Below are 14,433 nucleotides of genomic sequence, written 5' to 3'. Positions count from 1 at the left end.
CAACTTCAGAAGGTGGCGTTTCCCTTGGAAGGAAAATTGGTTGCAATGGCCTTGTGGTTTGAGGACGGTTTTGTGCTGCAGGTGATTAATGTTGTCAATGATTATCTGAGATTGACTGTTATTATTATTGGGAGGTGGAGTGTTGTATTTCTGAATTCTGTATTAAATAAATTGCTCTTAAGATCTCCAATGTTTTTTCCATGTTAATTTATTTCAGTCCTTTCTCAAGTAGACTTTAGAGTTGGAATCTTGCATACCATAGGAGGATGGAGGCTAATTTGCAGACTTGATTGAGTTTGCAATTAGCTCAGAGACTCATTCAATGTTTTAGTGGCAAACCACAATGAAAAATAGTCTAGAAAGCTAAAGACAGCAGTGATGAAGACAGTTTGCTACACAAAAGAGAAGATTTTCAGCAAGGCATAAACCAACTAAACACCACAATATACGTCAAGAGGCAACCTAGTCCCTACTCACAAAATCCAGTATAGATCAGTAAGGCCTAATCCAATTCAGCATATTTGGTTAGGTTTTTGTGTCCCTAGTCACATGGCATTGTGGATAGTTGTGTGTGTCCTGTTCACAACTTTGAAAGATGAACCATTAAGAGTGTTCCTATTCTTGGGTAGCCATTTCCACCAAAGAAGTATAGTCAAGTTATTCCCACTATAGTTTGTTGCAGACAGTTGTGTTTATCCATATTTGTAATTTTGAAGGAGAATAGTTGAGTGTGTCCCCATCCTTGGCAAATAGTTAGATGATGTCATATCCTGTTGAGTAGATGTTGTATTGTCATTCCCAATATTGATTGCAAGTATGTGGAGCTGTATGTATGTCCAACTCCACATGTGAAAACTATTCTCTCCAAGTCTGAGGACTATGATAAGGGGGGAGTGTTAGGAATTTAGTATTACAAATAATTGCAGAAATCATAAGAAAATCATGACAAATCACAATTTCTTGCCATCACCTCTTTTCCCAGTTTTTCGAACCTAAAAATCACCAATTTCAGAAAAAAATCAATCAAGCTTATGTTGATTTATTGTTGACCAATTAAATCACCGAAAATCACATATTCCCAATTGTTGGTGATAAATATGCAAAAAAAGTGAGTTTTTTACCTACTACATGTTTTTCTTTTCTTTTCTTTTCTTTATCTTTTGGTTCGCTAATTTAGTCCCAAGAACATTTTTTGCTACTCTGGTATTGCATAGAGTTTATACAATAATATAATATGGTTCAACGTTGTAGATACTAGAGAGGTTTAATATATATTAAGCCTATCATAACTAGCTTGGTTAGTAGATTGTTATTGATTTGTTGAAAGGCTATAACGATACTTGTAGAATAGAATAAGGGATGAGCAGAAGACTCAAGACAAACCTTATAACTTTCTGCACATCTCGCTTTTGTTGAATAAATGTAATTAGAGTGTTTCAATCCTGTGAATTCTATTATCTATTCTGTAACCAAATTCAACACAAATTACCTGATCGTGCTGTAAAACATGGACGCATTAGTCCATCTTCTGTCACAACCTCATACAAGGGATGTGATATTTGAAAAAACTCAGGCTTCCTTGCAGAGACAATGACCTGAACAGCATATGCATAACAAACTAATGAGCACACAGAAAGTCAGCAATGCTAAACACCTTCATCAGAATCGCAAAGAAGATTTTTATTGGTTTAATTTCAAGTTCTAAATTTTTTGCAAATGGATTCCTACAACAAATATATGTAATTCACATGTCTTCAAATACTATAACAAGAATTGTCATATGACTTTTAATAAGAATAAATATTCTCCATGTACAGCTTATAAAATGCAGCACTTTTTGACTTTGGATCTAATCAATATCCTGAAAAATAATAAAATCAATGAATGATGTTGAAAAGAAAATTCACAATGATATGCAACTTGACTCTAAATTGTTTATGTTATCTAGCATTGTATGTAAATAAATTATAGAAACAAGTTTCAAACCATTTCAAAAAGATCACGCCAGTCCATATCATTGGGAAGAAACTTATTGAAGGCATGATGCATCATTTTGTTCGTGTAGTGGTAATCTGAATTTGTAATTAGAAGAAGACGTTTGCCAGCCTGGAGAGGAATCAAAATACAACCAAAAATACAAGTTATGTAAAAACAAAAGGATGTTGAAGTTTTATTTATAAGAAAAGAGAAACAAAACCAACAATCACCTCCTTCTGATCTAAAAGTGCTAGTGGAAGTTCTGGATCTTGCTCCAAAAAGCGCTCAGGTTCATTCATTATCTCATTCTGCAAACATGTTATTGTAGGGTCTCATATTCAACTCCTGTGAACATGCATGGTAATATTTTAGTCTCTCTGACATGCTTGACCAACATAGATAAAACCTTTACCTTGAGTTGTCCTTCCACGTGTGCTCTGAATAGAGCTCTAGCTACGACCTACAATAATTTTTTGCTCTATTAGATGCAGGAAGTGAACTGAACAGTGTACAATATGCCACCCAGAATTTTATTGCAAACCAGTAAACTTCACATGTGGATCTTTACCAAATTTTTATTCTAACCAAAACGTGGCTAGAACAATAGAGCAAGAGAGAAAATTATAAGCTACGTCATGGAAATTCTCATACTTGGTAAAGTCCTTGATAATCAAGAGGTCCAACTTCTGGAGGGAGGGCTCCTTCATCCAGTCTGTCCACCATCTGTATTAAAAAAAGTTTAACAAGAAAAAATTTAGAAGTTAATGTTGTCAGATACATGACAAAGTTCATCCAATCATTTGCCACAATAGCAATTTTTTTCTATTCTATAACAAGTGGTTAGTCTTTTTCTTTTGAGGGAGAAATCAGCAACGTGCATTTGAATTATTGAAGCATAAAATGAACAATTTGCCGATTTTGGCACTACCTAACTAGCAGTTAACATTCAAGATGGTGATGGATGCAAGTGATTATGCTATAGGACTCTTTCTATTGCAGTGAGGTAACTCAGCCCATTATCATTCAGAAATTTTTCATTGGGAAATTTTGAAAATTCAACCTATGACAAAGAATAGTAAGCACATGCACAAGTCATTTAGAAATCAAAGCCATGACTAATGAGGGAAAAAACCCACCGCCTACACAGATCACCAACCAATTCAATATTTTTCAGGCAGAATCAAGATTGCAGCAAGGCAGGCAATACAAATGGATAAGTTTCTTGCAACAATTTCATTTGGTAGTCAAATAAAAAGGGATGTGACTAAAAAGCAGTGCTTTTCCAGGTTTTGGGAGGCACGGGGTGGTGTGTAGTTTTGGAGAAAGCAAATGGTTTCCTAGATTTTGGGGACAGCATGTGTGTCCGTGTATACATGCATGCACACACTCACCTATAGATATGTGTATATAACTAGAAATGTATATGTATGTATATGTATGTATATGTATATTTTTTCATTATGTATGTGTGTGTATGACAAACAAACACTCGTTTGTGTATATATGTGTCAATGTCATATGAATAACTGTAATATCTGCTAGGAAGTTTTCAGCATTAAACTGGATTCAATGGCCATAGCAAGGTCATTGTGAACTACATATATAGTTGCTTGATAGATACAAATGCTCATGCATCCCTACAGGTTACTGCAGTTCGAACTCCTCTTTTGTTACAGTAATTTCCACTGGTTATAGTTGCTTCCTGAGCATCTTATGTCAGTCCAAAGATTTTAATTTCACTATGATACATGTATTCAAAAAAGATATTTTGAAATTCATACATTAAGTAAAACTGATAGCAGTTTTTACAAGTGTAGTCAAATATGTGTAGATTACTTTAAAGGAGTTAACAGAAGGCTTAAAGAAAAAACATGCAAATACATATTCTTCAATGTCATTATACAAGAAAAGATTTCAATCTTCAAATACCTGCATATACATTACTGCCTCAGAAACAGAAAAAAGAGTGTTAAGAAATTCCCATCGAGTTTCATTGCGCAAGTCAACTAACTCTCGCCCATATATCTCACTGCATTATCAAACAAAGCTTTAGCTAGCAAAGGAATAGGAAAAAAATTATCTGTTTTGAAGCAATCAAAAACAAATCACCAATAAATAGGACATGACTTGTGTCCAACCTTACAGCACGATTTGAAAGCATCCTAGTCCCATGCATAGCTCTTTTTACATAGCCAAAACGGTCAGCCTTGATCAAGTTGCCTTTCTCTTTATCCATAATAAGGCCCCTTATAACCTGTCCCCAAAAAAACAGCTAGAATGAGGCACCTTGCACTTAACCACTTAATTTTTTATTAGAAGCAAAAACTTTAAATATTATCAATGAGAAGTGCCAATTTTGTACATTTAACTGGCTGCTGATTTATACAACAAATCATGCACCATATCAAGAACTTTACATAGATGCGACCTTGAAAAACTTATAAAGCTAGTTTATCCCTAATCTTCTAGACCCTGTTTGAAGTCACATCCTACCAGCTGTGCACTCATGAATTAAATCAGGATAGCAAAAAAGATATGTAGCACATTTGTGTACAACAATCTTGAAAATCAAAAACTAACCAAATCAGGATCAAATTCAAGGCCGTCAACCAGATATCCCATGCTCCTCAAATTGTCCATTCCATACTCATATGCTCGACCTTCCCAAGCCTGCATTATAATCATGTGTTTTAAAAAAAAATTAGGGTTTTATTTTGAACAATAATTGGAAGGCACTATTTAATAAGCAGCTAAGAACCATTTTGCAGGAAAAAAATGCCTAGAGTAAATGAATTATTGAAAATACATAAACAGAATTAAATAAAGAGAAATTATGCTGAAGTGGAAATATTCTTGAAATATCAGATTAAGCAGGACAAGGGCCTAGTTCTTACCCTCACGTTATACTGAATTAAGGTGTAGTCCATGTCATAACCAATAGCTGAGATTGACCTAAAGTTCAGAGTTCTGGTGCAAAAGATACCCCTGGTTCCAAGACCACCGGACAAAGGAGCCTGCCTAATAACAATACCATTAAGAAGAAAATACAACATCAAACACTTACAATTAAGAAATATATGAGCAACGATACTATTCTCTTCAGATGCCTATTGTCCAATATATGTTGTCCCTAAAAACAATACTATTAAGAAGAAAATACAGCATCAAACACTTCAATTAAGAAATATGTGATCAATGATAATATTCCCTTCAGCTTCCTGTTGTCTAATATATGTAAAAAGAACAATATTTTCCAGTGTAAGAAGAAAAGAGAACTCGAGCCTTAAAGATGATGACATAAGAATTCACAATCGCAGTCCAAAGGGCAAGTCTTATCAAAAAATTTATCAGCAATATCAAGTTTCATATAAACAACCCAGCATCCCACAAATTAAAATCAGAGTGCATGTTATTTTCTCTTGCTCTTTATCACTTCCACTAGCCTAATTGAAGCAAACTTCAAAAAACCATTTTTTTAACACTTTTAAGTGCCTCCCAGTTTACTAGTTAAATCAAACAACTAGATCCATCAATGTATAACCAAATTAAAGGTGACCAATACAATATCAACAACACTAGAAGAAAAGCTAAACATGACTTATATACACTATGCCAATGAATGATGATCCTGTGCAGGGCAAAAGCCTATATAATTACTGTAAATGTCAGTTTCCAAATTGAAAAAGAGTGCAAATGCATTAAAGTAAAATTTGTATTATATTGATGGAGAAAAATAGCATATTATATTCAGAAGATACTAAGCATATTAACCAAATCTGGGTGCAAACCAGTATTCTGTGAACTACAAAGAAAATATTTTTTGCACTGCTAATCATTGCTTAGTTGAAAATATTTTTTAACAACCATATTCAATGACAATTATCCAATTATAGTTCATTTTTTAGTTCTATAAAATCAATTGAAACAGTATCAGATTCTCAGAATAAGGAAGCCTTTCTTTTTCCCTTTGTGAATGTATTTTTTGGAAACCATGTCCTTCCAAAGAGTTTAAGGCAGGCTCTCTTTTTCCCTTTGTGAATGTCATTTTTGTAAACCATGTCCTTCCAAGAAGTTTAAGGAAGGCTTTCTTTTTCCCTTTGTGAATGTCATTTTTGGAAATCATGTCCTTCCAAGGAGTTTAAAGAAGGCTTTCTTTTTCCCTTTGCGAAAGTCATTTTTGGAATCCATGTCCTTCCAAGAAGTTTCACCTATAACTAAAGGGTCTATACCATGACAGTCACCCAGCTGAATTTCAGGCTATCTTAAAGTGTCCACTGGGTTACACCTGTTTAACCCCACCTTGGCATAGAATAGCATTGTGTGGCTAGAATTTACCAGAGTTTTCTTATAGAAGCAACCTTGCCAGAGAAGGATAACATTTCATAGCTTTACATGAGACACAATGCAACGTACTACTTCAAGGAGACTCACACAGAAAAAATTATTGTCTAATTCTCATTCTCTAGACCTGAAACTTTTCATTTCTTCCCATCTAGGGTTACTATTCTCCACACCTAAGTTATATAATTTCACCCTGCTCAATAGGCTATATACCTTGAGCCACCCAACTGAATTTCAGATCAACCACCTATCAAAGCATATTTCTCTTAATAATTTCAGGTCAATTTTACTCTCTTGGTGACAATCCGGTTCATTGTGCTTCAGCATTTCTAAAATTAGATTATTGTATCTACTATATATATAATTTGTGTTCTGGAAGATGAAAAGAAAACATAGCACAGACCCCAGTGAATGTAAGAAAACTCATAGGAAAGTGTATCAGATTGAACAATTTATGAAAAACAATTCTATTTGTGGCCCACAGCTGTATTGTATATTATATTTCTTTGTTTTCAGTTCTTCCCCTTTGTGGTCCTCTCGAGGATTCTCTCAAGTCCTAGGACTTTTTATTGTAAACTGGTCTACTCTCGAGTCCCATTGACCTGCTTTAGTCATCTGTGAGTGTGGACATTAATATAATTTCTTTCATTCTTTCTTTTCATGATAAGAACAGAACTCATCTCTGAGCAACAAAAAAAATCATATGAGTAAACAACCAGAGAACACTGCAAAAGAACAAAATCTTGGTTTCTTTAATCATATCAAAACTCTTAAAGTTCCATTCTGACTAATGGCAACTACTGAAGATCAAGACACCCTGCAAACAATGATTTATGGGCACAAATAGCAATATATGACAGGAATACCGTAGTTGCTAGGAATGCCAATACAGAAGAATACTAAGGAAACAGGTGCAGGTCCTACTAAGTTATTTTTAAAATCCAGCTACAAATGGATGAAAGTACATTCATGCAGGTTTGTATGTGCACACATGCACATTATTTAAAATGAACATAGGTATATTTTCTATTATTTAATTTAATATTTAGTATTTATAAACATAAAAAAGACGGACAACTAATTACAAATATTGAAAAAAAAATTAATCTTCATAGTAAATATTCTTCAAGTCTAACAAAGTAAACAGAATATACTTGAACATTGAAAAGTTAGATACCGTACAAACAATTAACTTCTTCTATCATTTTTTATGGGACAAAGGAGCTGATTGCAAATACCAGGCTATGAGAATTTTTCATTTCAGTTGCCAAAACTGTCTCAGCTTAGGGTGTCTTAATAGTTCATAAAGATTGCCTAGGAAATATAGTCATTGTGATGTCCCCATCATTAACCCAATCTTAAGAAGCAATGAACAATTATGTGATCAAGGGTGGCAGCCTTGAAAACATACTCAATTAGCTAGTAGTTAGGAAATAGCATAGTTCAAATAGGTTTATAACGATTGTAGCATGAAGATATCATGGAAAATTGTCTTATTCATAAGACTTCACAATTTTCCTATCACGGATTCAAGTAAAGCATAGAGAGGAAAATGTAGTAATGAAGACAAGCGATTTGATAAGCTATACCCCATCCTCATAATCAAGGAATGAAGACTCTAAGGCCATACAAAATACTTACCCCATATGATGTCAACCCATCATACTCATCAAGGGAACAAGAAGGAAGCACAATTACATATATCGATGCCACACCAAAACATCACTATCATACACCAAAAAAGGTTTGGCAAAGTTTCACATCTATGAGAATCTCCTCCATCATCCTTCCGGTATTCTCAACTTTGGGAATTCTAGACTAAACGGTTCCTCCTTGCCGAGCTATGCTAAATATCGAATCTCTTTTCGTATATGATCACCGCCAAGATATGTCAATATATATATATATATATCTGCCCGGAGGAAGGAAGACAGATATGATTAATAAGTCGATATGACTAATGAATAGATTCTAGCAAAGATTCTAAAGCAATCATCGCAGGTAATGGCAGATCACATTCACCAGGTTGAGAGGCTTCCATAGAACTCAAATATATCATTCAGAATTGCTGTTAATGATAATACATATCGCAGCAATGGTGCCGCCAACTCTTCTCTAACTGCTGATTACTAGGAAGTAATCATGGGAAAGACTTAGTTAAAACCAAGATAGAAGAATATTAATCAATGGGAAATAGGAATAGTATGGAGCGATAGAGAACAGCAAACAAAGAAACGATTCAAATAAAGGAGACCTGTCAATAAGACATATGATCAATGAATGAAGAATTGATAAGGAATAACGTTTAGTCAAGAGCAATTAAGGGATAACAATAATCATTAGTATGAAGGGTAGATGTATGTAATAATCCGATTGATATAATGAAGAAATGCAAATTGTTTATGTAAGTGACACAAGAAGGAAGACGCATGTCCCTTTTGCATTCAAACCATGCGACCCCTCAATCTTGTAAGGTATTTAATAAGGATCGAATCCATCCACTTAAGAAATCGTTGAATCGGTTTTTATTTCTTATTTCTTGGCCTTATTGTATCGCCCTAGGTGAGCATTTGACCTAGTGTCAAGAATCGCTTGTACAAGATCTAATCAGAAAGAGTACCACCATTGTTGCAAGCTTATACAGTCATATCAGAAATAGCACCATTAATTATTGTTGCAAGCATATACTTTCAGATCAGGGACAGCAACATATCACTGTAAGTGATATCATTATATACCTCTGTGTATCCATAAAGACAAATAAGGAACAGCAGACCATCATATCATTCTAAGCGATATTTGGAATCATTATTGCATACATTTAAAGGCCAAAATCAGACACAGCAAGAATAACAAGAAGTACATTGCAAGTTTATATTGACATATCAGACAGAGCTTTACATCTAGTGAACTCGGTGAGACAATAAATATCTTCTTTGCGTATTTATCAACCTTTCATATCTGAGACAGCAAGATAATCTTATGGTTATTATATTGAGTAGACCAAATCATCTTGCATATGTTTTAAAGCCATATCAGAGATAGCAGCCATTTTGGTTTTCATATAAATTATAATATCAGCATATAAGTAATATCAATTATATTTCATAATAAGCATCATTTGCAAAGTGGTATCAACTTGTACATTATTTGAGACTTTGAGGAAGTCTCTTGAAATTGATCTTTGATAGATAATTGTCCTAATGTCCTAAGTTTGACCATAAGGGGACATTACAGTGGTATCAGAGCATTGCATTTTGTGGTTATATTGCAATGTTCCTAAAACGGGACATTAAAGTCATAACCAAGAGGAAATTCAGGTTAACGATAAGAAAGAATTTGGAAAAACAATAACAATTGCTAAAAGGATAAAAATTCAACTTGTGGTATTGGAAAAAGTATGAATTTTCAATTCAACTGGTGTCAACATCCTATAAGAGTAAATCCCCCTTCCCTCATTAGGATTAGGAAATAAGCTAAGATAGAACTTAATGTAATGAATGTTGAATGTGTTATAATACTAATTCATATAATAATTTAAGAAATATGAATTGTAGTATAAGAATGTATAATAATATATGTTAATTATTAGTAAATCGACAGCTCTCCTGATAGGGGACATTACCCCTATGCTCTAAATCCCAAATGGTATGCACACAATTCCTTGACTTTATAAATCATCATGGTCCTACATTGAGTAAACTACAAGTGAGGTTGAATAGAGTTATATTAGCCCAAAGATACCCTATTAGATGGTGGACATGGCATGGGAGGGATACACAACAATTGAAGTTGCTTGCCACTCGCCTCCATTCACAGGTTGCCAATTCCTCTGCTGCTGAGAGGAATTGGTCCACATATGGCTTTATTCACTCCATTTTGAGGAATAGACTTACCTCTAGAAGAGCGGAGAATCTAGTTGTCATGCATAGTGCTCTTTGACTTTAGGATTGTCAAACTCCAAAGTATCTGCGGACTCCAGCTTTATAGTGGGATGTTGATCCCAAAGACATGGCCCAAGTTGATGAGAAGGAGACACCAAAGGGATTGGTTGGGACTTCGTTGGATGAGGTGGATGTGGACCATGGCAATGGCAGAGACTCTAAGGACTTTAATTTTGATGCAATGTTAGGAGATGCAGATTAAGGGCAGCAGTGTACTTTGTTTTTTTGTATTTTGAAAATGAAACTATATGGCAGCAGTGTAGCCTTTGGCCATTTTGTATGTTATTCTTTTAATATCACATGCATATTGACAATGAATTCTAATTTCTAAATTATGAATGGATGCATATTCTACTATTGAGTATTGGCAATAAATTTTGAACATGAATGTTGTATGTTAAAACTTAAGGTTCTATAATGTTTTCATATGCACACTATATCCATGTTTTCGTATGAATGTAATGTATATATCCAGGTTTTCATATGAATATAATGTATATTTGCATGTTTTATCCATGTTTTCAGGTGACCATTTAAAATTTCCCTATATATTTGAACTTTCCCTATATTTTATATACCCGTCCCCTAACCATCCCCTAAATTGCCAAAAAAAACTCATCGTCCCGGAAAACTGCCCTGCCGTCCCCTATCATCCCCATCCCAAAAACTCAAGGTAATGTAGGTATTTTCTTGTTCTGAATAATAATTTATTTGAGGAATAAATCTTGTTGCACACTTTAAACCTTAATTCTAATGTATTCACTGTTCATTCAAATTTAATAAATAATAAATCATTATATGCTTTTGAATCATTGCTGCATTTAAACTCTGATGTTAAATTTTATTTGTGCATATTAAATATTGGGAAATAGTTGTGTAATACATCCACTCACAGAAAAACATGAAACAAACATCTCTGAACTTCATTGTAAACAATGTCAGTGAGAGGAATCAAATTTCAAAGTATCCTTTTAACAAGTTTAATCTCCCAACAACACCTCACCCCTATCCATATACAATCAATTGAGTGAATCACACTAGAGATACACAAGCCAGAAGACAACATTACCTCCCATACACAATCAAGTCCTTTCAAGATGAAGTATTCAGCAACATGGAGCCCTAAAAAGTGTCTTAAATCCTACTTGGTCAACCGTTTGAGGGGGAATGACATGATGTATATCAATACAAAGCTCATACTTTCACTGTCACCTTGGGTGATTTGTCCTTTAAAAATTGACAAGTAGCTCAAACTAAGAAAATATATTTGACAGGTACAAACAAGTTAGATTTTTTATGAACACCACGATCAAATCTCCTTTCTAAATCCCAAGAAATACCACACTTACTCATAGAAGAAAAATTACAGCTAGGGATTGTGATCAACAGATGAATCACAAGTTTAGTCTTACAATGGAGCAAATTACAAAAATGAAGAATATCTATTCCAATTTGGAAGCTGGATTGTTCAAAGATTGTGTCAAATAGAGGAAAAATAAAACCAAGCTATGTAGAAGATAGATGCAGAAAGGATTGCTAAGGCAGAAATATTGATCAATTACCAAATAGAATGCAATGATCTACAAATAGATCTAACATCAACTAAAGATGGTCAGACAAAAACAGATGAGACTGTGGTAAAAGCCCTGTTGAATTTCAGCTCTTTGATAATCCATCAGATTCATTTAAAAATTTTGAGAAAAACAAGCCCAGAAATTGATTTCAAGCTGTTTAAGAAAATAGGATACAGTGACAAAGGTAAAGATAGTTAGGGAATCAGAAAATTTCTTTAAGTAAAAATGAGGCACAAGAATTTAGTCTTGGGAACATGGGAGCTAAGGAGGCTATTCTGAAATTACCGAGGGCACAGGTTGGCTTGATGGCATTCCTACTCAGACATCTTCACAGGTTTTAAATGGGATTATCCCACACAAGTAGAAGAACACCAGTTTTACACTAATGTGTCTAACAAATATCAAAACTAAAAGCAATGGGGGCCATAACTACCCAACGAATTCCAATGGCAGTTCAAAGCAATGTTTTGACAAAATACCAAAAACTAGCAGGGCACCTTGTGCAGATCATCAGTTTCAACTGTAGCACCAAAAAGACTCATTCAAAAAGCATGGTGGACTTATGATGTGTACAACAGGATGAAAGTGTGAAAAACTCTGTTTGGAAAATTTCCATAACTCGAAAGAGTTGAAACCAACCACAACAACAAGCCCTAAATTGGCAAACCACAAAAAACTAGATAATTTTGAAAAAAATAATGTTAAGTCTTTTATGAGTATCTTTTTACAAAGAATCCTCACTTTCTTGGGGGAATGCTAGTCACAAGGCTTTTCATTTTCCCAAGCTAATCACTTCACTTTCTATGTTTTGACTGTTCATTTCCTACTATATGTAAAGGAATTGTCATCCAAATGTTTAAAAAGTCACCTTGTTGTAGCTTCACATCTCTTCCCAAAGATTGCTAACTCCTAAATTACTCAAGGTTTGAATAAAGCTTCATCTACATTGTAGTACTGTATGCGTTTTTAGTGTTCATTTCCTTTGCTTTGATTCATTGCTTTCATAACACATTAAGTTCCTACAACGCAGTATGTTGTACACTGCATTTCCAATTAGATCAAGCTGAGAGAAATTTATCCTTCTTATTGAAAATGCTTCACATGTGTTGTTGCAATTATTACCATCAATGGGGAGCGTAGAATCCATAACTCTCTATCATTTACAACCTATTACAATGAAGATAAGATCTTCAAGCACAGACAACAGGGAACTCAGACTTAGATGGATTTAAATGAAAATTTTGCTAAATTATAGCTTGATAGGAATATTATTAAAGAATTCTACATTAAAAGTTCTTACAAAGTTTCCCAATCACCATGCAAATAGAAAAATTGTAGGGTTGAGCAAACATTAGAAGTTGTGACCATGTGAGCAAGGAAATAAAGCAGGGAGATACAAACTTGAACTGAGAACAATAAACAATATTATATACATGAAAATATAATAATGTAAAAATTAAAGGTCAACAATTTGACATGTGATATCATTCATTAATAGACATACACCGTTCTCATTAGTATGAAAAATTGAAGCTTTTCTATTCAACAATTTAGCAAGCAACACCAATCTTTGTTAAAGCAATTTTTATTTCAACAAAGTAAAAGAGACAAAACTTAGGATTTAGAACATTAAAACTAAAACAGTCAAGACAATTTTAACATTTGTGTATTTTTATTACAAACTATAAAATTTTCCTTGTTCCATTAAATAATGAAAGATGACAAAAGCTTATATAACGAAGGCAAAACAAGAACACGTTCTCTGGTGCAACCCCACTGTAACCAGGACCAAAATTATAATATGACTGAGATTTAAACACAACAATATGCCAATTATATAAAATATTCCTTGGCAGAAATTTTAATGTAATACTTGAAGTATTTAATTTTCTAAATATTTGCTTCAATGAAAATTAATTACATGGTCCATACACACCAGAACACCCAGCTCATTCAGCAACATCCCTGCATCCCTAGCCTCAGCCTTTGCAATTTCTTCAATTGGACCTTCCAGAGTAAAAGAACCCTCCAAACCTACAAGATAATGGGGTACATAATATATATCTAAATTAAAAATAAGAATTTCAATACTGTCATAATGAAATTAAATTTTCAGTGTTGTCCTTTTTGCATGTCATCTTAACTTCATTTCAGCAATTTTTAATACCTTTCAAACTCAAGTTTCCCAGTGTTTGTAAAGATAAAGTGAAATAAGGAACTATAAATGCTGAAGTTATTAAATTAAATAAGGGTTTTAGAATTTTACTATTTGTCATATTGAAGAAACCAGATAATGAATTGAATAGAATAAAGAAAAGGCAAGATAATGAAAATTTGGGCAACGAAACGTAACATCATAATGACTTTAGAAATAAGAGTGAAACAATGCCCTAAAAGGATTGTGATAAACATTCACACAAACAAACAAAAACACAACACAGAATACTGTTAATAATCTCATATTATGATTCATCTCAAATGTGAAAAATAGGAAAAGTGCAAGCTAGTATAGAAAACAAATATTGTAGCAAACTGCATTCTTTACAACTGCACACAGATAAGATAGATATTGAGGGCACTAAAAGATAATTTACAGC

At 33.7% G+C, this 14,433-nt stretch overlaps 1 protein-coding gene across 4 annotated transcripts in view; it reads right to left on the bottom strand.

Moving 5' to 3' along the window:
- LOC131073494 (uncharacterized) overlaps window positions 1-14,433 on the bottom strand; it is a 112,197-nt gene that overhangs the window by 45,909 nt on the left and 51,855 nt on the right. For 2 of the 4 annotated variants that reach the window (XM_058009927.2, XM_058009928.2), the window contains exons 2-11: window positions 13,773-13,870; window positions 4,872-4,991; window positions 4,558-4,647; window positions 4,116-4,231; window positions 3,907-4,006; window positions 2,629-2,700; window positions 2,390-2,437; window positions 2,208-2,285; window positions 1,987-2,106; window positions 1,490-1,595 (exon numbers count right to left, since the gene is read on the bottom strand). In XM_058009927.2, the coding sequence (XP_057865910.2) occupies window positions 1,490-1,595; window positions 1,987-2,106; window positions 2,208-2,285; window positions 2,390-2,437; window positions 2,629-2,700; window positions 3,907-4,006; window positions 4,116-4,231; window positions 4,558-4,647; window positions 4,872-4,991; window positions 13,773-13,870 (948 nt within the window). Of the gene's footprint in view, window positions 1-1,489; window positions 1,596-1,986; window positions 2,107-2,207; window positions 2,286-2,389; window positions 2,438-2,628; window positions 2,701-3,906; window positions 4,007-4,115; window positions 4,232-4,557; window positions 4,648-4,871; window positions 4,996-13,772; window positions 13,871-14,433 lie in introns of all 4 variants that reach the window. The other 2 variants (XM_058009929.2, XM_058009930.2) reach the window with 1 other exon arrangement.

This window comes from Cryptomeria japonica, chromosome 1 (assembly GCF_030272615.1).
Source record: "Cryptomeria japonica chromosome 1, Sugi_1.0, whole genome shotgun sequence".
NCBI lineage: Eukaryota > Viridiplantae > Streptophyta > Pinopsida > Cupressales > Cupressaceae > Cryptomeria > Cryptomeria japonica.
This window is presented reverse-complemented; position numbering and strand designations above follow the sequence as displayed.